We start from the raw sequence: 23,009 nt of genomic DNA, 5'->3' as shown, positions 1-23,009 counted from the left end.
ACCCAGCTCAAAAACCGTTTTGAAGTCTTAGCAACGGAACCACTAGATAACAGAACGGCTGATAAGGAAGTTAAGAAACAAGCAAGGAAAGACAAAAGATCATAAATAGAAGATATTGCTAGACAAGCAGCTGAAGCTGCTGAAAAGAAATAACATGGTCAAATTTACAAGTTAACAAAGCTAGTCAGTGGAAAATATAGATGCAACACCAACATGCTAGTGAAAGATAAAAATATTAAACTTCTTACTACAGAGAGTGAACAAGAAGCACGATGGGCAGAACACTTTCATATAATACTTAACAGACCGCCACCTGATCAAATAATTAACATACCCGAATCAGAAAATGATCTGAAGTGAACACAAATCCACCAAAAGTTGATGAAATAGCCACAGCCATAAAGTCTCTGAAAAACGGAAAAGCGCTAGGTCTGGACAATCTGAATGCTGAACTGTTCTAGGCAGATCCAATTATTGCTGCCTCTATACTTCTACTGTTATTCGAACATGTTTGGAACAACAACAAAGTACCCGATGACTGGCTAAAGGTAGCATTATTAAGAAAGGGGCACTCAACAACTGCAATAACTGGCGGGGTATCGCACTTCTATCTATATCAAGTTCTCTGTATAATTTTGCATGTGTTTTTTTTTCTTCTATTAACGATGTATATATAGCCTGGCTTTTGAGTATGAAATAATTATTTGATAACCTAGGCCTTACTTATGTGTGGGAATCACAAAAGGTTTGAAGTAAATTTGATGTTAAATATGTAATAAAACAGACATTGACTGAACAATTTTATCAGAAAATGTACAGTGATATGAATGATTCTACTAGGGGCCAACTTTATTCAAACTTAAAGATGAGCTGGTTCATTGAACCATATTTGTTGAGACTTCCAAATTTCTTTAGAAAATTGATCTGGAAACCCAGAATTTCGAACGTAAAAATATCGGTAGAGACTGGTAGATGGGTTGGGGTACCATGAGATGAACGGTTTTGCCATTTGTGTACATAGAAGGTAGTTCAGGACGAATTACATTATTTGTTTTTTGTGTAAATGTGCAAAAGTTACTGATCTCCGTAATAAGTAAATTTCGGCATATCATATAAATAGACCATCGAAAGGGAAAATGTATGGTTTGTTGACGTTTTGCAATATAACAGTGCTAACAAATTGGCATTTTTTGTCAAAGATCTCATGAAATTACTATAACTTACATTCAAGAATAATAAGATTCCAGCTGTCCTTGGTAACATGTTAAATCTACTTGTATATAAAGTATTTGAGCTCAGATGTTGTTATATTTTTAATTCATGTGCTTCCTGATCATGAATAGTTTTTGAGTTACCGGGTGTGATTATGTTGGTCCATATATTGTTCATACAATGTTTGTTTATTTGTATGAAAATTTACTATTTATTTATATGAATGTCTACCTTGTCTGTCGTTGTTGTATTGTTAATTTGTTAGTTATCTGCCTCTTGTTACAGTGTAATTCCTGTCAGATAGAATTAATAAAACTTATACCCAGTAAGATCGTAGCCAAGATTATAATTTAGAATTTCAGGAGCTGATCGAGCAATGCACTGAATGACAATGAGAGATATACATCAATTTTGTTGACTTTCAGAAAGCTTTTGACAGCATACGCAGAGACAGTTTATGGAATATATTAAGATCTTATGGTATTCCAAGCAAAATAATAGATATATTACCATAACTTCACATGCAGCGTACAGAACAGTAACATCATGTTCCAAGTAGAGACAGGAGTAAGACAAGGTTGTGTTATGTCTTCCATCCGTTTTAACTTAGTAATCGACTGGGTTATGAGGAATGCTACCGAAGATGTGAGGAGAGGAATTAGATGGAAAATAAACACTGTTCTATGAGATCTTGACTATGGTGACGTCAAAGCCTTGTTATCACATAAACACCAACACCTACAACATAAGACCAATCGCCATTCAAAATTCGCTAAACATATAGGTCTAAACATCAGTGAAACTAAAACAGAAGTTATGACCATAAACACATCGAACACCACGGCAACAAATACCTTCATTTACCTTGATAACACAGTGCGTAATGACGGGGCGCCAGCAAACACATCAAAAATAGGATTGGAAAGGCTTGGAACATCTTTATCTCACTCAATAGTGTGTGGAAGTCCAGCCAGTATAGCAAACCAACAAAGCTTAAACTATACCAGAGTTGCATACTTTTAACACCCTTGTACGGCTCTGAGTGCTGGAAAATGACAGGTCTTGACCAAATAAAACTGTCAACATTTGATACCAAGTGTTTAAGACGTATCTTGCGAATATTCTGGCCCAATACCATCAGTAATGAAGAACTATTGAGAAAATGCAACCAACTTGACATGTCAACAATACTGCTGAGAAGAAGATGGAAGTGAATCGGCCATGTCGTCAGAAAAGACAATACTTTTCATTCCAAAGAAGCCTTACACTGGACACCAGACGGCAAATTAAAGAGAGGGAGAACTAAAACAACATGGAGGAGAACCACAGAAGCTGAGGTAAAGGACAGAGACTAAACCTGGGGAACTATTGAAAGGATGGCGAAAGACCGTCACCAATAGAGATCCTTTGTTGCTGCCCTACATACCACCAGGCATAACGGGCAATACGTAAGTAAGTGTGACATCAAATCAGCATTTTGGCTCCGTAGACAATCCCAAAGTGAATTTAACTGGTTTCAAATTTGATAATGAATAATATTTTAATAAGATTTTACCATTGTGAGTTTCAATAAGCAGTTCTATTTTTTGAAACCTTTTCCACCGCATTACACTGTTTTTTTTTTAAAGAACAATCTAAAAGTAAGTGTAAATGTAGTTTGTATTATTCTGATGACTTCTTGCGCTGTGGAAAGGAAGGAAAACAGCAATGATTCTCAATTACTGATAAAGATATTAATTCAAATCAGTCGGGTTCATGGAGGATATGAAGCGAAATATATATTAAAATTATGTTCTTTTACTCTATACAAAAATGTATGGAGTGACATTTTTGTTGCGATATTGGCTTTAAAAGGGAAAAGAATGTGGAGGTAGCTAGAAAAAGGGTTAACTGTGAAATTAAAAAAAATATGTCACATCTGAAAACCACTTTGTAATCCAACACCCAAACTTTAGATCATAAGAAATCTCCCTATACAGGCGTAATTGTACATACTTGTCTAACAAAGGAAATGATATCTATTCAAACAGTCTATAGGGTGCACTTGAAATGGTTATGTGTCAATTAATGATGGCAGATGATGAGGCTTGGGGAGGGGGCTGTGAGTGGCATATAGATCCACTCAATGGCAGGATAAGGGTTCACTACTTTTCAGCTAATTACGATCATTCGTATTGAGTATAAACATTCCTGTGATATCACATGATGTTTGGTAAGACCCTCTCCTGTCAACCATGAGTGGTCGATTGTGAGTTCTAACTTTCCAGTTAAACAATTTTAATTAAAACGTGATAATATATGCAGATGAAGTATATTTATTGGGTTTTGAATATACATGAGGAAATAAATGTACATGTTATATAAACATTGTCAGTCAACTTGTAGTAATACATGTAGTAAATTGTAACATAATTTCTGAAGTTTATATATGTGATGAAAGCATACCCAAAGCCACACTGTCTTTGAAAAATGGTAAATGAGTCGCGTATGAGGATCTAGCGACTCCCATTTGCTCTTGCACAATCAGGAAGAATTCGAGCATTCATTGTTACCAATGGTCCTGCCCAAAAATCAATGAATAGGTATTACTGTTGTCTGGTCAGAACTCCAAAGCATTTACAATCAACTGTACTCCAAAAAGCAGTTCGTTGTCGATAGCCTGAATTTGTGATTAAAATTCTTTTTAATTCATAAACAAGGAAAAAATATTTCATAAGATTAGCTGAATTTTTTTTTACAAGAAAATAAACAAGTTTGGAAAAAATGGTTTTATTTTTTGAATCACTGTTGAAGTCCAGTTGTAGATATTGATCCTATGATGTGGATACATATAGGTCTGCAGAGTTGTGTGTTTGTATAAAGGTTCTGATCCTTGGAAATGGATAACTTTATGTATGCAAAGTTGTTAGAAAAAAACTTTTAAAATCCATTCCATGAAAACACTTTTTATATCTTCAGTTTTAAGTTTATGTCTTCACTGAGAGAATGTAGCAATAAAATTGTAAGAGCAACAAATACTTTCTATAAGCTGCTTTTAATACGAATGTAAAACAAGCCGGTCTGTCCTTCACGTATAGAGAAATACCAATATAGATCCGTATAATGCTGCCGGTATATTTACCTGCTTTGTCTTTTTTTGCATTCGACATATTTTACGTGTACTTTAATTATATTAATAAATAACATAGTAGATTAAATATACATATGGTAATAACTCTTGCAAATTGCATAATGTCTTTTTCATACCTATATATTTATTCATATGTCAAATTAGCATTTAATTATTTAAAAAAACAGTAAGTCGGCATTCTTTTTGTAAAACATGACCGACTTTAATGCCAAGGTCTTTAAAATTTAAATAAGAAGCAACGATCCGGATATTATCAAAAGATAAAGCATATTTTCAACATTTGATGAAGCTAAGTTGATCTGGTGCTCTCTGGAAGGGAAAAGTAATAAGGTATTCATGCCATAGCTAATTGAAAAGTTTAAGGATGTTGTGTGCACAGCAATAGTGGATTCTGCGGCTGATTTGAACGGTTTAAGTACCGATGAATAGAAAAATCCTGAACTCAATTATCAATAACACCACGCCTATAACATCCAGACAGATTATCCTGAAAGATAAGAGTTTCAGGTTGTGGTTGAAAAAAATTTGGTCGTTAACTCGGGTTCTAAGGCTGAGATAAGATCAAAGGCAGACGGACCAAATATAGCTGTTATATGTGAATATGATGCGCTACCTGTGATAGATCATGCCTGTGGACACAATTTGTTAGCAGAGGCTGGAATTGCCGCTGCAGTCAGTTTATCTGCAGCGTTGAAGAGTTTGGAAACGCCTCCTGGATAGGTATGTTTATTGAATCATTATTTCCTTAAACAGATTTTGCAAATGGTTTATAAGTACTAACGTGTATTTTTTCAATACTGACAATGAGAAATCATGGTAAAAATGCCAATAGATCATCGTAAGAACACCCGGAACGTCTTCTATAACAACATGTGGAACAACATTGTAACAACAACCGTAATACCTTCATAACATAATCAGTTGTGTATCAATTAGATATCTACAGAGCGCACAAGCATGATCAAGAGATAAAATAAAAGCTCTCAGTAAAACAAAAGAAATTTCTTTTTGAAAATTATTTGCATTAAAAAAATGAGTCGAATGGTTTAAAAACGCGGAAGGTGACAATTTCGTCAATGTTTTGTTATGGTGTTTTTTTTAATAAATGGACACAACCTGCGTTATTTTCTTCTGTTAAACCTAATATGTCGTCATCTATGAATACCAAGGTTGACAGTACGGTATACTGGTAAAGCAGCCTATGAATACCAAGGTTGACAGTACGGTATACTGGTAAAGCAGTCTATGAATACCAAGATTGACAGTACGGTATACTGGTAAAGCAGCCTATGAATACCAAGGTTGACAGTACGGTATACTGGTAACGCAGCCTATGAAGCATCTTACTCCCTTCCCTTGATGCAGCTGTTCTTGCTTACCAAAGTGTGACTTGTCTAAGGCAGTAGATCAAACCATCATGGAGATTTCATGGTATGTACAGTTTACTAAGAATGTTCAAAAGAAATTTGTCAAATTCAAAATTATTCTAATGTGACAAACTTATATCACAAAGTTATTCTTAAAAATGGGTATGGTAACTAGAGACCCTTAAGAGCTTACACCTAACATCAAAAATATCAGAAATATCAGCAGTTCAAAGAAAATAATTCTCTAATGCAGACTTTGAAATTATTCATATTTTAACATGTTCAAGAAGACAAACACAAAATTATCATTTATCATCTATTTGGGGCATTTAAGTGGTTGTACAGCTTCAATCTCATGACTTTTCTGACGGTTTTCCATTCTCATAAGTGTCATTTCATTATTTGAAAACTCTTTTCATTCTCTTTAATTAGTTTTGATATAATCTGTAGTAAATCCGATTTTGACAATTCGTTGATGTATCCTTAGTAGATTTTCAAACACAATTTGACAAAAATGGTGACGACAGCTGCAAAGATATAGCAATAGCTCTTTTCGCTCTATGGTCCTAGTGACCTAAAAGGAAAAAAGGTAAAAGAGAGATGTGTTTTAGAGGATATGTTTTACGTATAAAATTTTCAGGTACAACAGTGCCACTATTTACATTTATTTACAAAAGGTGGAGTCAAACCAAACATCATACCTGATTACACAGAACTTGAGTATTATATCCACACAACGATTCAGAACTGGATGAATTGAGAGAAAAAATAAAGGCATGCTTTGATTCTGCGGCTATTGCAACTGGATGTACGGTTGGTAAATGTATCAAAATATATTTATATCAACACCTCTGTCATAGAGAGGCAAAATATGTCATAGTAACCAATTTTTAAATGCATCCCTTTCTGTTGTTATATGATGTTTATAGTTATAGTAAAGATGGTATCTACAAGTGATTATTCCCTTTTTAAGGATTTATATTACACTTTGTAAAAACTGAAATTTTGATACATAAAATGTTGGCACGCGCCATTAGACAACTAATGTTGAAGTTTGAAGGTTTCCATCATTAACCAAATAACCAACTGACTGAAAGCAGAAACTAATAAAACGTATGTCTTAACATTTACTGTAGCTGAACCATACTAATGTTTCATGAAAATAAAACACGCCTCTGTTGGGCCAGTTTATGAGCGTAAATTTTCACAAACCAGCTTAATTCGTATTACCTATTCAACAATTAAAAATATTCCTATAATATAATTATTAAGAATAGGTCCGTAATAATTTTGGTTGAGATTATTTGAATCACGGAGTGCTATCCGATCGACGTTAATGACCTCAAGGTACCGAAATCTGTTTATACAAAATAACATGGTTTACGCTAAGGTCTCACTAACCACTTCTAACGTTTCAATTACTTTACATGTTAAGAAAGTAATTTTCAAAGTCCCACTGTGAATTCCCAGGACAAATGACATCTTAAAGCTGCATACCGTTGCGAAGCTTGGAAAATAAGGCTTCCAAAATCATTAAGCTAATGGTACGATGATAGTAGAAATTCTTCACAAAATTTAATTGAATAAATAATACTGAAAATCTACATTTTTACCTGTTCTGCTAACTGACAGCATGGAGGCAAATTACTCACACATGTAAACAATATTCATATACTTTTGTAGTTAAAAACATAAATGATTTTAAAGTACATATTCTCAGCTTTATTTTGACTACTTTTAATCATAATACACACAAATAATGCACTTACAATGCATATGTCTAGGTTCAGTGTGTTTTTGGTACTACATAGGGGGGTGGCCATTTGACCCGGAAGTGGTTAGTGAGACCTAAGCAAGCCGACAGATCAGAACGCTTGTTACTAACTAATTATTTCTCTATGTACCCATTTGAATATTAAATCAATATGATACATTTATATATTTATATATTTATATTTATCTATGGCTTAATGGCATATATTGACACTTAAATCTAAAAAAGAAGATTCTTTAAACTGATTTATCTTGTTGCATCCAGACAAATTTATATCAATTATCATTCCAATAAAGGTAAAATATTCGTTTTATGGGAAACCATAATTGAACCTTGTCACGAAATGTAGGATCAAGAGTGCAATTATTCACAATGCAATTTCCGTATGGGGGATCCTCACTTCCACTAAAATCTAAAAATACATTCGGTTGAAATTTCTCTAATCTAACGCAATGTTGCTAAAATACACCCATATAGCTTTTAAATTTTGAAATAAAAACCACCATGTCATGCGGCGTTTCTACCCGTAAATTAAGGTTGAAAAGGGGGATACTTTTTCGAACATCAATTTTTCAGTAGCCACCCTAAGTTTAATTGCTCCATAAAATACACATATATGGGCTGCTAGCTTTCAAATTCGATACTTTTGGTTCCTTACAATTCGGACAAGTATTTCATGAAAATATTTTTTTTTATTATCCACCAATTGTGAACGTTTCTGTATTTTCCACTACGCTGCATGTTGGGGTAAAGATCTGACTGAATACCGAGGAGACATAATTGCGCTATTGTAACCTGTAAAATGGCCTACAAAAAGTTTGCTAAATCTGTTAATGTAAATTTTGACAAGAAAGAAGAAGAATATGGAGGGTCCACAGATATTGGCAATGTGTCTCAGATTGTACCCAGTATTCATTCACACTGTCTTTGGAATAGACACTACAGCCGTCATTCATACCAAGGAATTCGCTAAAGCTGTAAGTATGATACTGATAAAAAGTCAATTCACAGGAATACACAAATATAAATAAAAATGTATTTAATTTTGTCGTATGGAAATATAAGCTTACACAAGCAATTTTGTAATTATTTTTTTGTGATAAAAGTTTGAAATTTAAAAAACATATAGCTTATCAAGTGACACCGATTATTCTACTAAAATGGTTATCAAAACGTGGATTTTCGCTTAATGAAAACCTTTAAACAAAATACTTTTGTAAAGATGACAACAGTTGACAATGGTATAAACTAATTAAATTCTTTTTAGTTGACCCAAAAGCACAGAGCTACACTTTAGCTCAAGGGGAACATGTGGCCTTGACAGCTTTAGAGATCCTGTCCAATGAAAGTCTAATGAAGGAGATAAAGGAGGAATTTAATGAGTTAAGTTTAACAAAACCGTTTAGTCAAAATAATGAATCATTGTGAATTAATACACAAAAAGTGAGTTATGTCTTGTTTTCAGTTGACACGTTGAGGTATGGTAGAAACACAGTTAATATGTTTTATTGCATTTAATACTTTTATATTTTATACATATTCTTTTTTTTTATTACATCCAATTGAGCACACTCTGAATTTAGAGAGGTAGGAAAATATATATATGTTACTACTTGATGCGGATAAAATTTCATAAGTTGTAGAAACGTGTAACAAAATACCTGTACATTGGGAAGTTATTGACAACATGTACTCGAAAAAAACATATATGTATATTTTTTTTTCTACAAAGACATATATAAACGCCATAGTTAATACCAACAAATAAACTTTTTAATGTTTACAAAATACAATCTTTATGTTATTTGATTAGAGTTATCCGGAAACCCTCAATTTAAGATTACTATCAGAATTAGCATTAAAATCTATAATTGTTTTACAACTCTTTATACTACTATTCCCCACACTCAGTTAAAATTCCGACTCAAAAACATTATACAGCGTTGTTACTCCCAAAACGACGGTACACCTAGAAACAAATATGTAGTCAAGAAATTCCTCATACTTTGTAAAAAATCAATTCCAATTCAACTTCCAAATATGCAGAAGAAGATGTTACTAAAATGCTGGAATTATTTATCAACAATATAATTGAAAGTGGTGGACGCGTTTTTTAACGAAAGGTCGGCATTCAAAAAGAAACAAATTGTGCCCTTCTACTTGTTGACCTATTCATTAACTCTTATGAGACTGACTATATAGCAGATCTGACCAAAAAGAAGGAAAATCGTTGTGCTAGATCCTTTAATCTTATTTCCGCCATAAAGAAGATGTATTATCGTTAAACAATCCTAGTTTCGGGGATTGTATACATCGCATTTACTCATAAAGGATACTTTAGACACTGTGAAGTCAGCCTCATATCTTGACCTACACTTTGAGATCGATGGTAAAGGAAAACTATTGACCAAACTATACGACATACGCTGATTTGTCATCTTTCCTTTCATCTGTGGCAACATCCCTTCAGCACCTGCGTATGGAGTTTTCATATCACAACTCAAACGTTATGACAGAGCTTGCCGTAACTACGCAGACATTTTGTATCGCGCTGGACTACTTACAATTATGATTCTGGAAAAGGGTTATGTTGCTACAAGTTGAAAGTTATCACTACAGAAGTTTTATGGTCGTCATAATGAACTCGTGGATCGTTACGGTGTATCCATCTACACCATGATAACTGATTTTTCAATGTGTCATGGATTTCTTTTCCACTTTCGTCTTCCATGGAATTAATTTTTTTTATGAGCAACTCGACAGTGTTTCTTGAAAAGCGGAGGACGTTTACCTTACCGGTGCACCTGGTCCATGCTCCCATTTTTTGATGGAGTCAGAGTTGTTCATTTGCTTTTGTTACTTTGTATGTATCAGTTTGGTTTAATCATGTTCTTTGTTGTGTGTATCTGTTTGCCATGTCTGGGTTTTGTCCCTGAATTACACTTTTGATTTCCGCTAGAATCTTGGTTCCGTTGTTTATTCTTATAAGCTTAAAGATCTGTTTTCATTGTAAAACCAACTTAACATACGAGAAAAGACTTTTTGGTAAAAAGTTACTAGACCCTACTGTCTTCAGTTGTTATACAATACTAGATATTACTGTTATATTGTGATATCGCGTTAAAAAGTCAAAACAACAATTCTAAAGAATACTCAAAAAAACACTTTGACTTGTCCGATAAAGTTAGAGTGCCATGCCAATTTCGGACGCTTACGGATTTTTTAGCAAAAAAATTATCAAACAAAAAATACAAACCGTGTCATTTTAAATGAATTATGGAGGAAATATCTAAAAAGAAAATCGCAATAAAAATTTTGTAAGGAATACAAAAATACCCATCATATAAATACTGCAAAGTTTAAACTGCTGTTAACGTGTTTCAAGGCGTGACTTCTCATCATGTGTAAGAGAACCAAATGTAAAGGTAGGTCCATATCCCAAAATAAATTGTATTGAAGACTTACTCAAAACCAAAATTACAGAAATGTGAAACCACCAGCATAATCCCCTGAATGAATTCTGTAGAACTATGTAGGGTTCATTATTGATGCATTCTGAACACATTTCTGGCACTCAGTGAAGAGATATCTGTATAGCCAGCTTTGGACTTAAAAAAATGGTGAAGGCCATGAACAGTAAATGCCTAAATTAATAAAAACCGAGTTTTTAATTAATAAAATTCAGATACTTAGAAACATTACCCTTGAAAAAAAAACATGAATCAATGTATGGTTCATTGTTTTTGTAATACTACTATTGCAAAAGTTTACAAGAAAACATCCCCTATCCGAAATGTCCGTCTAAATTTGGTCGAATTTTGAAATGACCCAGGAACAGTATAGACTAGGTTCCACTTAGATGTATATCAGGAATCAGAAAACTACTGTTTACTGCTAATTCTACCTAATAGATGTAATTTGTCAATACTCATCTACATTTTAAGACTTCTCAAAGTATTCAGTAACCATTGTAGATTATTTTAATTTTAACTAATTTTTTTCTGAAATATTTGCCTCGTAATATGAAAATTTTCAATTAAAAAGTATTTTAAGTTGAAGGATGTTTTGATAAAAGAAGTTGGGTCACGTTGGTGTTTATATTAGAACACGTAAAGGTGTATCGGATACCAACATTTTTTTCGTCAAAACCTATCAGAATTTTTTTTTGATGACATATTCATGTTAATTCATAATATATATGTATGTAATACATTTCGTGTGTAATGGTCACGGTTAGAAAAATAACCATATATGGTGCCATAATAACGAAACTGAATCGTTGCATTGTATCTTCAAAATATAGTATGAACAGTGCATTTTTTCTTGCATTGCGGTCACAATCTTTTTTTAAATTAGAACTAAGATATTTATTACGCTAAAAAAGTTTTACACCTTAAAAATATCATAATTTTCTTTTTGTTCACTTTAAGTATGTGTTAACCAAATACATTAAACAGTGTGTACCTAGCTGGACAAATTTCAAATGGTAAGGAAGACGCTTTAAAATGACCTCATTTATGAATCTTGTTTCCATGACAATATTGTACTTTATTCTATTTTTTCTTTTGGTTTTCTTAACACAGGCTTCTACGTTTAAATGACTATAAAATTCATCTAGAGGCCCATTGACTGAAATGAGTGATTTATTGAGTATTCGTTCGATTGTATAATTTCTCAACACCATCATTACAGTTTATTTCGAGAAATATCATGATAAAAAAGTTTTGAAAGTATTTTTTAAAAAAATTAACTGTATGCATAACAGCGCATGAACTGGAAACTAGTATATGGAGTTTTATCCAAATACAGTTTATTCACAAAGGAGTAGCTTACTGTTATTTTAAAAGAAAATAATGTATGAAATTACCTTACCAAATACACAAAATAAAGTATGAAATTACCTTACCAAATACACAAAATAATGTTTTAATTTTTATTTGTACGAATAGTGAAAAACACGAAACATTAACAAATACTGAAACAACAAAACAGATCGCTGAAAATAACTCTCTTTGATCAAAGCTGATTCAGGCATTTTATCATTTTCAAAACAGCCCTTTTTCTTCTAGTTTATGTTCACATTACCCTAGTAGAACAAATGTATACAATAGGAATGTCAAAAAGAATACGAAACACAGCACACGATCAATTACGAGCGCTACCTGGTGCCATTCATTACGAACATCTTGTCTAGCTTCAAGAACCGTTGTTCTGAATGCCATGCCGTGAACGTGACGTAGGATCTCTTCGATGTCTTTCTCCATCTTGGTTTGTGTTGTCGTGGTGTCCGGTTTGGTCATGTTTTCCATTGGTCGATCAAGTCCCCGCATAGATACAGTTTCTGATTCGTCTAAAGGATAGTATGTATCGTCACCTAAGCAGACTAGCCTTTTTAGACCTCTCAAAAAGAACTAAAAATATACAAAAGTTTGGTATGCATACAAAAACAATTTCTACAAGTTTTATTGACTACCAATTGTTGTCTTAATGTCTTTTATGATATGTAGATCTTTTTTCATATGGAAATTTACTATGGCAATATCTAGTATTTCCAATATTTTACCTGAAAATTAAGGAATTTTAGCTTTTATTAACTTAAAATTGTTCAGTGATATGATCATAATACGTCCTAATTGCTAAACTATAACATTCCAACATGAATTAAAACAGGCATACTCTAACAATAATAGTTGATAGGTACTTGAAATATAAAAATGGGAGTCTGAGTCATCTGTCAAATACCTAATTTTTGCATTTGCTGTTTGGCTCTTATACATTTTTGCAGCAATTTAGCATCGAAGTATGTGATATGATATCTATTCTTCTACTAAATGCAAAATCATGTTTGGGAACTTGGTTGCTAGGACCGTTGTTAAGGACATGAAATTGTCATATTTTTTACTTCAGTTTTTAATTTTTCAAATGTATCAAATAAAGATATGATATAGATATATTTGCGGTAAATTTACACATGATTTTCAATAATGCTTTAACAATACGATTAGGATCTACCGTCGAGTGCCACGGAAATCTAAAATGTTTGCAAGGTCAGCTCTAAAATTCTCGTTTATTTTAAGTTTGACATTGGCCTTGGAGATTGACATGAAGAGCAAATATTTTTTTATTCAATAATGTTGTCTGTTTAATGTTAGAACGAAAACATATATATGACTTGTGGGAAGGGCATTTCTCTTTTACTGAAATTGGGATACACAATGTATAAGAAAAACAAAACGACCAGTACTACTAAAAAATGCATGTCAGCCTATAATGAAATATCGCTCGTATCTGGTGTTTTTTTCAAGTCTGCAACAATAATTGGAAAAGTCGCGATTACTTCTAACCTCTCTTCGATTCTGTCAGGATTTGCTGTCATATATCACCATATGGAAATAGATCAGGGATATTTATTTGGACATTTTTTCTAATTTGAACTTTCATTTCTATGTATAGTTTAATAATTGGAAATAGTTCTATTATAATTATCCCTTATCTCTGTTATTGCATTTACATATTGACTGTTAAATTTCACTAGGTTAATAACATATTTGTCACATTTGGAGGAGCTATTTTTCAACAACAAGTTGGCATTCCAATGGGCAGAACCTCGTAAAGAATAAAAGTTTAAAAGATGCTAAATCCTTTAACTTTACATACATATATATTGATGATGTATTGTCAATCAACAACCCTTTTTGGTAAATTGTTATCCTCAATATATCCACCAGAGCTCAAGATAAAGGATACTACAGAAACAGCCTGTTCTGTACCTTTTTTGGGCCTGCATCTCGAATTTACAACAGTGGTCATCTCAGCATTAAGATTTATGATAAACGAGACGACTTTAATTTTAATATCGTAATATTTCCTTACCTGTGCAGCAATATTTCTTCATCTCCTGCATATGGTGTTTATACTCCACAATTGATTCGCTACGATAGAGCAAGTACTTACTACTCTGATTTCCTTGATAGCCATAAATATCTGCGTAACAGACTTCTGATTCAGGGGTATGAGGAAATGCGTCTTAAAAGATGTCTTACAACATTCTTTTTACATATCTGTCCTCAGTTAAAAAATTCTCAGTTTCTTCTAAAACAATGAGTAATGATTGTTTCTTTTTGTAAAATATTCTTTGTGCTGATGTGACCGCTGATTTACCGATTATGGCAAGAGCATGCAAATTATTTTTAATCACTACTGGTATTAGTAAGGCGGCAATGGAAGAGGTAGGTTTAGTGCGCTGTAAAACCCATCTGAAGTGCCTGTTCCAAGTCAGAACCATTGTGGTACCAGCTGCTTTAGTAGTGTAGTATCTATATTGCCAGATTTATTTTGGACTTGATTATATATCGGATTTGTGTTCGGTAATTGTGTTGTTACCCTTATTTGTTAAATTGTTATTACTCATTTCAACCTACCACAACATGCCACGGACATAATAATACTCAATGCATTCGTCGTTTGTTTGGTCTGTTTTAATCCTTAAATTTTCTGTACTATCTATATGTCTTATCGATTTATGTTATAATCAGCTTTAAAGTTTTAGTTTATGACTTTAGTTTGGATTCTTCGAACTGCGGAAAATTAAAGGTTAAGATCGGAACTATTGTCCGTCTTGCTAGTTTACTAGAAACGACCACATCCACCCGGTCACACGTGGTGCAAGAACCCGGAGTATTCTGCAGATATCCGCAACATGCAACATCCGTCTGCTGTTTACATTGCAAGAACCCCGGTACCTGCTTATATCAGCCTACCTGAGTGTGAAAATTGTCCTACACAGCAAAAACACAATGGTTATGTGGAAAACAAACACAATGACAGGTGTTGGAACCGCCAATAACGTAAGAATGAACGTTTTTGTCAAATTGTACAGACGAAATATGCAAATTCTGTGGTAAGAACATTGATCTGTGTTAATCCTTAAATTGTCTCTACAATTTATATGTCTTGTCGATTTATGTTATATTCAGTTTTAAAGTTTTAGTTTATGACCGAAGTTAGGATTCTCAAGACTGCGGAAAATATAAGATTAAGATCGGAACTCTTGTCCGTCTTGTTCGTAGGCCGGTCCAACAAAGAACAGTTCAAAAACTGTTCTGACCCGCGACAGACCTTGTCCTGATCTGTCAAGACAAACTCTGCCATTATCTGTCATGGGTCGTGACACTCTCCCGTCGGTAACTATTCTACAATGTATTTAACCCCTTCTAAGTACTAAGTGTTCCCATACAATTGAGGATTGAAGAAGTACAGACGGAATGACAGAAATCATCTGTGCAATGACGATAACAATTTTGAGTTATACTGGTATCCATCCGTCATCCGCTGTTATAGTTAGCAATTTAACTGAAAAATGCTGCCAACAATTAATGTGAAATTTTAGTGAAATGTTTACTATTGTTGTGAACTTCCCTTGTTTGTTTTTGTTTTGTTTTGTGTTTTGTTTTGTCGTTGTTTTTTATATGAATTTCCGATTTTTCATTTTTTAGTTATGGGACTTCTTTCCTTAAAAAATTGCGGGATTTTCTGTTTTCGGACTGTAACTCAAAAACCCTTTCAGCAATGTCAATGAAACGTACGTGAATTGTTTATTTACATTGATGTAAATTTCAGAAATTACCGATATTACATTATCATTTTTAACTTTTAGAAAGGGGAATTTTGACTCCATTTTCACTAAGCAGTAGTTTATTTATATTGTTGAAAGCTTCGTTCAATTGCTATAGATGTCTAAATTTCCGTTTTAAAGTATTGAGATTTTATTCATAAAAAGTTTTCCCATAATTGCTCAACTATTTGGAAACACTTCAAGCAATTGTCGAGGAAAATTGGTGAACTGTTTATTTCTATTGATGTAAACTCCCTTTTGTATTTTATGTATCTGATTTAAAGGACTTTATTCATATAAAAATGGAGTAATTCCTAGTTTATGTATTATAACTCAAAAACACTTCCAGCGATTGTGAATTGTGGATTTATTGTAAATTGATATTTATTCCTTTGATTTTGGCTTTCAATTTTCATTTATTTCTATTTACATGGATAAAACTCTCCAGAAACCGAATGTGTGGATGACTCTCTGTCAATGTAATATGTTATGTAGTATTGTAAGTATTTTGAGTATAATACGACTATTTCCATTCTTGTCAATTTGCAAAACCTTATCCTTTAAACAGTCAAATTCAAAGCTTTGTATCAAGCATGAATTGAACCAATATGTTAAGATTTCTGCCACTACGGACATATATAGCAGCCGTTCTGCGAAGCAATTCATTTTCAATATCAAGTCATTCGAGAAATAAGCATAAGACTTACAGTTCAATAGGGGCACAATCAAGCACAAAATCTGAAATTTAATTAAGGCGAAAAAAGTTCTACACAGGTGCTTATCAAAGACCTTTGCTTACGATTCATGTCACTCAAAACGTCAGAAAGGTTAATCTGGTGGAATTTTCATAAGGAATTCAATGAACGATAATTCCCAAATCTGACAAAAAAATAAAATAACGATTTTTTAGGGTGTGACCTGTTTGGTCTCTTAAAACTCTAAAACCGGAAGAGGTATATCAAATACGATTGAATAATACAGGGAAGAATTTTTACAAAGAACCCAATAAAAAATCGACATCGGACAAAAAATTAAAAAAAAATATTTGGGAGTGGTACCTTTGGCCCCTTATAACTCGAAACCCGTAAGAGATATATATTGAAATCGCGGCATGGATAGTGGTTCAGTCTACAGTCTTACCACTTGTTACTCCCGTAGTGGTATTAATTCTATGTGGATCCTGAAAAATTCGAAAGATCTTTTGCAGACCCTCAATTTAAGATTATCATCAGAATATGATAGCATAAAAACCTATGATTTTTCATAGCTAGATCCTTTAATCCCAGTTTCTCTGGTCCATACTCCCAGTTTTTATTAGAGTCCGAGCTGCTAATTTAATTTTGTTTCTTCGACATCAAACCAAAAATAAAAAAACGATAATTTTCTTTGGTGAGGGGACATGACAACCTATGAAAATTTATAACTCAAAAAACCGTAAATAATATTTAAAATCTGATTAATAAACGCAGCAAGTAAAAGACCACAAAAAAAAGGGTTTTTTTTAGTTTTTTAAGGCGTCGCTCAATTTCGTACCCCTTTAAGTCCAAAGATAAGTTTACCCTATAAAATATTTTACAACAAATTTTCATTAGGAACACACGGCGGACATATTAATCATGAAAATCGGATCAAAATAAACTTTCCTTGTATTATTTTCAAAATGGATGGGACAAAAACATCCAAAACCATATGACCCTTTGCCATGTCCATAGGAGCAATGTCGTAAAATTTCAAAAATATCAGATGAATTATGATCAAGTTATCGCAATTATACGAAAGTTAATAGATGGACTCGAACGATGACAGGTTGATACCAATATACGATATACGAACGATAAAATATAAAAATCGCGTCGATTATGCAAATTAAACGTAAATTATTGGCAACTGTTTCAATGTTTTAGCAAAAGGGGTCAAATAAATCTAAGAAAATAAGAGCTAACAAACATCAATTGGCATTCCCTTTTCAGCTTAAAGGGCAGTTCAGAGGTCTCCGCCTGGAGCTGAATAACGACTCCTTATAGGAGTTGTTGCCCTTGAAACACCAAATTTCTTTTGGTAACATTATTAAACATGAACAGGTTAACTACTAGTAGGGTATTGCATTTTCATTGTTCAGTCATCATTATTTATTAATTTTCGCTGACGTTTGTTTTTCTGTGGCAAAGACTGTTATGTACATGTACATGCATGACCCCCTCTACATACTATATACAAAGTAATCTTTACATCATTTAAAAATCAAATTGTTTCTTCCCTAATAATTCAAATGCATTTAAAAGTTTAAACAATTCCTGAAACATTTCATGCTAGGAAATCATGTATATGAAAAGATTTTTCTTGGTTATACATTTGAAGTAAAAAATGTTCATCAAATTTTACATTCCCGCACATTTATGACTATTCTAATTTTCAAAGACTGTACATATTTTGATATCATTCGGCTTTTGTGCGATTTTATGCAAAAGCAATAAAATAATTACAAATTTTATATTCTCTGCTTTGCGTGCTTCTTGTCATTATTTTGATGCATAAGGTTTCCACAAGCCTTCAAAATTAACTCATATAAGGTTACTACCTTTACTGCAATACCTTCCTTAGACCGCGTAGATCCCTACCTTCTATTAAAGGACTTTTTATTTTATATTTCCTAAAACATTTTAGGAATTGATGGAACATTAGTTATATTTGATAAGGTCATGTTTTTGTTGAAACACATTTTGTAATAGATATAGTAGAATGAAATATACTACTTTTCAAGCCATAGAACCCCTAATTTTGGCGGAAAAATTTACCATTTGGCTACCATGGCAACCGACAGTCACAAAAATAAAACTATAGGTTGTTTTTCTTTTTCTGTTGTTAAAAGGCCCTGCAAATATAACAGAAATCGGTCACCAAGCGTGGCACACCATGTTAAGTGGATACAGAATGTGGCTGTTAATAACTTGAAGAAAACTTAATCTGACACTTCCATAAACATTATTAAACCATAAACCGAAGAAAATTACTCTTACGTGTCTGATGAATACTGGAACTTTTTTACGTCTTGGTCCCCTAGATTGGATATTGATTGTCCATATCGAAGTCAGAATGGATAGAGTTATCCAGACAGCTGTAATTGTATAATAACTGGCTGAAAAACAAAATTGAAAAAAAATGTTTGTTATTGTATTTTGCAAAAAGGCATAATCAATTTCAAATAAAACCCAAAGTCCTTTAAAATCGAATATTGCTATATTGTTTTTGCAATATAAATCTTAATCACATATGAATAAACATGAAAAAATAGTATTAACTACTGTATCAAGACTAAAAAGACGCTCTAAACTAACTCTTTCTTACGATCAAGATAAATGACAATTCGACCATAACTAATTCATGTATACCTTAAAATCAATTGGCGAGTCTATACTGCAACAAAATTGACGGTAGTTGATACGTTGTTTTCCCGCCCAATCATTTTAATGCCTATTATACATACATAACGTCGGGTTGATACAGACAAATGTGTTGCTTTGAATAAGTTTTTTACATACCTACTGCACGTACAGAATGAATGTTTTTCTGAGATTGTCTGTCTGTTTAAACCTTCCACTGGTACAGACGAATGTTTCTCTAAGAGAATGTCTGTTTTTCTTACCTACCGCCGGTAACAACGAGTGTTTCTTTGAGAGAATGTCTTTTTAAACATACCTACGGTCGACACATACGAATGTTTCTGCGAGAGAATATTCCTACTCTTGGTACAGAAAAATGTTTGAGAACATATGTTTTTTCATACTTACTGCCTTTACAAACAAATGTTTCCCTAAGAGAATGTCTGTTTTTAGATACCTATCGTCGGTGAAGACGACTGTTACTCTGTGAAAATGTATGTTTTTTCACACCTACTGCCGGTAAAGATGAATGTTTCTTTGACAGAATGTTTGGTTTTTACATACACACCATCCTTACAGACGAATACTTAAGTATTTCTCTAGTTGAATGTCTCTTTTTAGATACCTATCGTCGGTAAAGACGAAAGTATTTCGGGAGTACTCTGCTTTTTGGTTCAGACGAATGTTTCTCAGTGATGAAAATGTATGTTTTATACCTACTGCCGGTGTAGAAGAATATTTCTTTGAGAGAAAGTTGTTTTTCTTACCTACCGCTGGTACAGAGGAATGTTGTTTTTGAGATTCCTATCGCCAGTAACGATGAGTGTCGTGAGTATGTCGATTTTACATACCAAGCGTCGGTACAGTCGAATGTTTCCCAGGGTACTGTGTGTGGTTTTTGTTTTTGTTTTTTTGTTTTGTTTTTTTTAACCTATCGTCGGTAAAGACGAATGGTTCTCACGGAGAACGACTGTTTTCAGATACGTCTCGTCGGTACAGACGAATATTTCTGTGGGAGATCGTGTAATGTATGTTTTTAGAAACCTATCGTCGGTACAGACGAATGTTTCTTTCTTTTTCTTTTTTTTAGATACCTACCCTCGGTACCGACGATAGTGTTTTGCGAGTATGCCTTTTTGTTTTACTTACCTAACGTCGGTACAGATGAATGAGTCTCTGGGAGTATGTCTTGTAACATTGTCAGGAGAAGGAGTATCCCTAACATCAGTATAGAACCTATAAAACATCCTTCATCATTCAAGCTATACTATACTGGTATAACCTAACTTCTACAGAATACTATTGTTACAAAAATATTTTTAAGTTTTCCGAATCAAGTGGATATTTTTATATTTTGAAGAATGTTTCACAAGAAAAAACACTAACACGTGCCTTCCAAGCAATTATAATCTTCACATTCCTAATCCCTTTGTGTGAACATTATTAATTATGGTTTAACTGTCAGTAAAATAGTAAATTTCAGGTGATGCAGTGCATGAGCCTTTCCTTCACCGTTACATGATGGTACTAACTGGACAACTGTCAAGATTGTTTAATTATACAATTTCAACAGATGTTGATTAATATCTAAAGTGTTTGAATCCATAATCAAAAACAAAAACTTCTGAATATGAGAGTTTTATTATCATTATTTCCAACATTATAATGGCCATTCTATGCCAGTGCATTAAAAATGAACGTGAAATTAATAACCATCTGCTGGTGATTAGATTTCCGCGTGAGGTTTCTCGCCAGTAAAAAAAAAAAACATGTTTCTACATGTTTAACCAGAGAAACAGATTCTCCTTCAGTCCATTGTTGTTATCATTTTTTTTCTCCAATCGCCACAGAAAAATTGAGATTCAAATAATAATTATGCTAGCTGAAGTATGCATAATAAAAAGTTTTATTTTACCATTTCGAGTGGAGAAGTAGTTTAAGTCACTTATTACTAGTTGTGAACCGATCAATTTATACACTATACAACTAAATAGTTGGGTTTTTTTCATGTTACCAGCACATATTTGGTTTAATCTACGGTGGCGTAATATCTATTTTGCCAGATTTATGTTGGGTTTATAGATCATATTAGTGTTCGGAAATTTTTTGTTACCCTTATTTCATAATTTTTAGGTAACTTAGGTAATCAGTTCTGTAAGAAACATCAGACAAAGTAAGTAGGAATCATCATTGCGCAAACTAAAACATCTTTTGACAATCTGTTACTGTCTTTGCGTTTATTTATTTATTTATTTATTTTTTTATCCGGGTCATTTATTTTCTTGACCTACACTTAGAGATATTACAGTGTATCAATTTGCAACATGGTAACTGATTTGTTCACCATATCAGTTTTCTTTTCCTCTTTTGTCTACCTTGTACTTGACAATTCGTGAGCAACTCGCCGGGTGTTTCTAAAAACGCAGAAGACGCTTACACTACCAGTGTACCTAGTCCATGCTCCAAGTTAAGTGTAAAGTTGTTGATTCTAGGAATAATAACAGCTGTAGATAACAGAATATTTCCTGTATTTCCTATTTCATGTGAGTGTCATTTATTCAAAAGAAGACAAACTTTATTACTTAAACATCATGAATGTATTGCTGAACTCTTCTTGTTACCACGTGAAAACAGAATAACTGCAAGGTTTTTTGTTGTTTTTTTTAAATCACTCTTCTATTGCTTTAAATTATTTTTGCATATAAAAGAAAATGAAGTTGAAAATTTTTTGAAAAACAAATGAAGAAATTTCGATATTACATCATATCTGGAATATGTTGCTGTAAAGAAATGAAAATCACAAGAATTAATACCGTCTTATAAAAATGTTCTGTATTTTTTTAAAGCAGATTCTACAACTGTTATTAAGATTTTCTTAGAAACGTTAATTATAGTACTTACAAATTGATATTTTCAAATGATTTCCAACTCCTCATTTGCGTTTGTTATTACCTACTAGCTCCAAAATTAGTACAAATTCATAAGACTTAAAAATAGAAGATACGGTTTGTGTTTTTAGAAGATTTAATTTAGAAACTTTTCGGTATTTTATATGTGGTATGGTGGTTGACATGTCATTTTTTTTTCAATTTCAGTTTCACTTATTTTGAAATCTTTAAAGTTGTGAAGATTTATATTTTGGTTTTTGCCTTAATCATTTTTTGCAGATATTTCCAGATTGTAACTACCAATAATAACGTGTCTAACAACCGAAGTTTCTATATATTAATTTATCTGAGAAAGAATTTGAAAAACTTCAAAAAATTCCTATGAGCAAAATACTTAAATTTATGGCTAATTTGTTAATTTAAATGTATTAGCCCATCATTGATCACTTTAATAGATCTCAAAGACAGCAAATGAAATCAAAAGAAGCCTCTTAACTCAGAACATGAAAATTGCGGAAATAGAATAAGTGCTTCATTGGCAAATTCTTGACGAGTTCTAGCCACTAATCTAATAACCACTTTAAAGTATTCTAAAAAGATCTTCCTTCCTGCCAATAACTCACTTGACATATCTACATTTAATT

At 32.8% G+C, this 23,009-nt stretch overlaps 1 protein-coding gene and 1 pseudogene across 2 annotated transcripts in view; one reads left to right on the top strand and one right to left on the bottom strand.

The window, feature by feature from the left end:
- Positions 1-4,614: 4,614 nt before the first annotated feature.
- Positions 4,615-9,679, top strand: LOC148615176 (xaa-Arg dipeptidase-like; annotated as a pseudogene). The gene is made up of 4 exons (XR_015923837.1): positions 4,615-5,062; positions 5,512-5,773; positions 6,387-8,464; positions 8,751-9,679. The product of XR_015923837.1 is annotated as a xaa-Arg dipeptidase-like (transcript).
- Positions 9,680-12,402: 2,723 nt separating this feature from the next.
- The window catches only part of LOC148615175 (neuronal acetylcholine receptor subunit alpha-4-like), a 28,489-nt gene continuing 17,882 nt past the window's right edge, over positions 12,403-23,009 (bottom strand). The window contains exons 5-7 of the mRNA XM_088589830.1: positions 20,627-20,713; positions 19,115-19,233; positions 12,403-12,894 (exon numbers count right to left, since the gene is read on the bottom strand). Coding sequence (XP_088445956.1) covers positions 12,565-12,894; positions 19,115-19,233; positions 20,627-20,713 — 536 coding nt within the window. The 3' untranslated portion in view covers positions 12,403-12,564. The remainder of the gene's footprint in view (positions 12,895-19,114; positions 19,234-20,626; positions 20,714-23,009) is intronic.

This window comes from Perna viridis, chromosome 6 (genome assembly GCF_037379345.1).
Source record: "Perna viridis isolate PV_CMFRI_1.1 ecotype Kerala chromosome 6, ASM3737934v1, whole genome shotgun sequence".
In the NCBI taxonomy this organism is placed as follows: Eukaryota; Metazoa; Mollusca; class Bivalvia; order Mytilida; family Mytilidae; genus Perna; species Perna viridis.
This window is presented reverse-complemented; position numbering and strand designations above follow the sequence as displayed.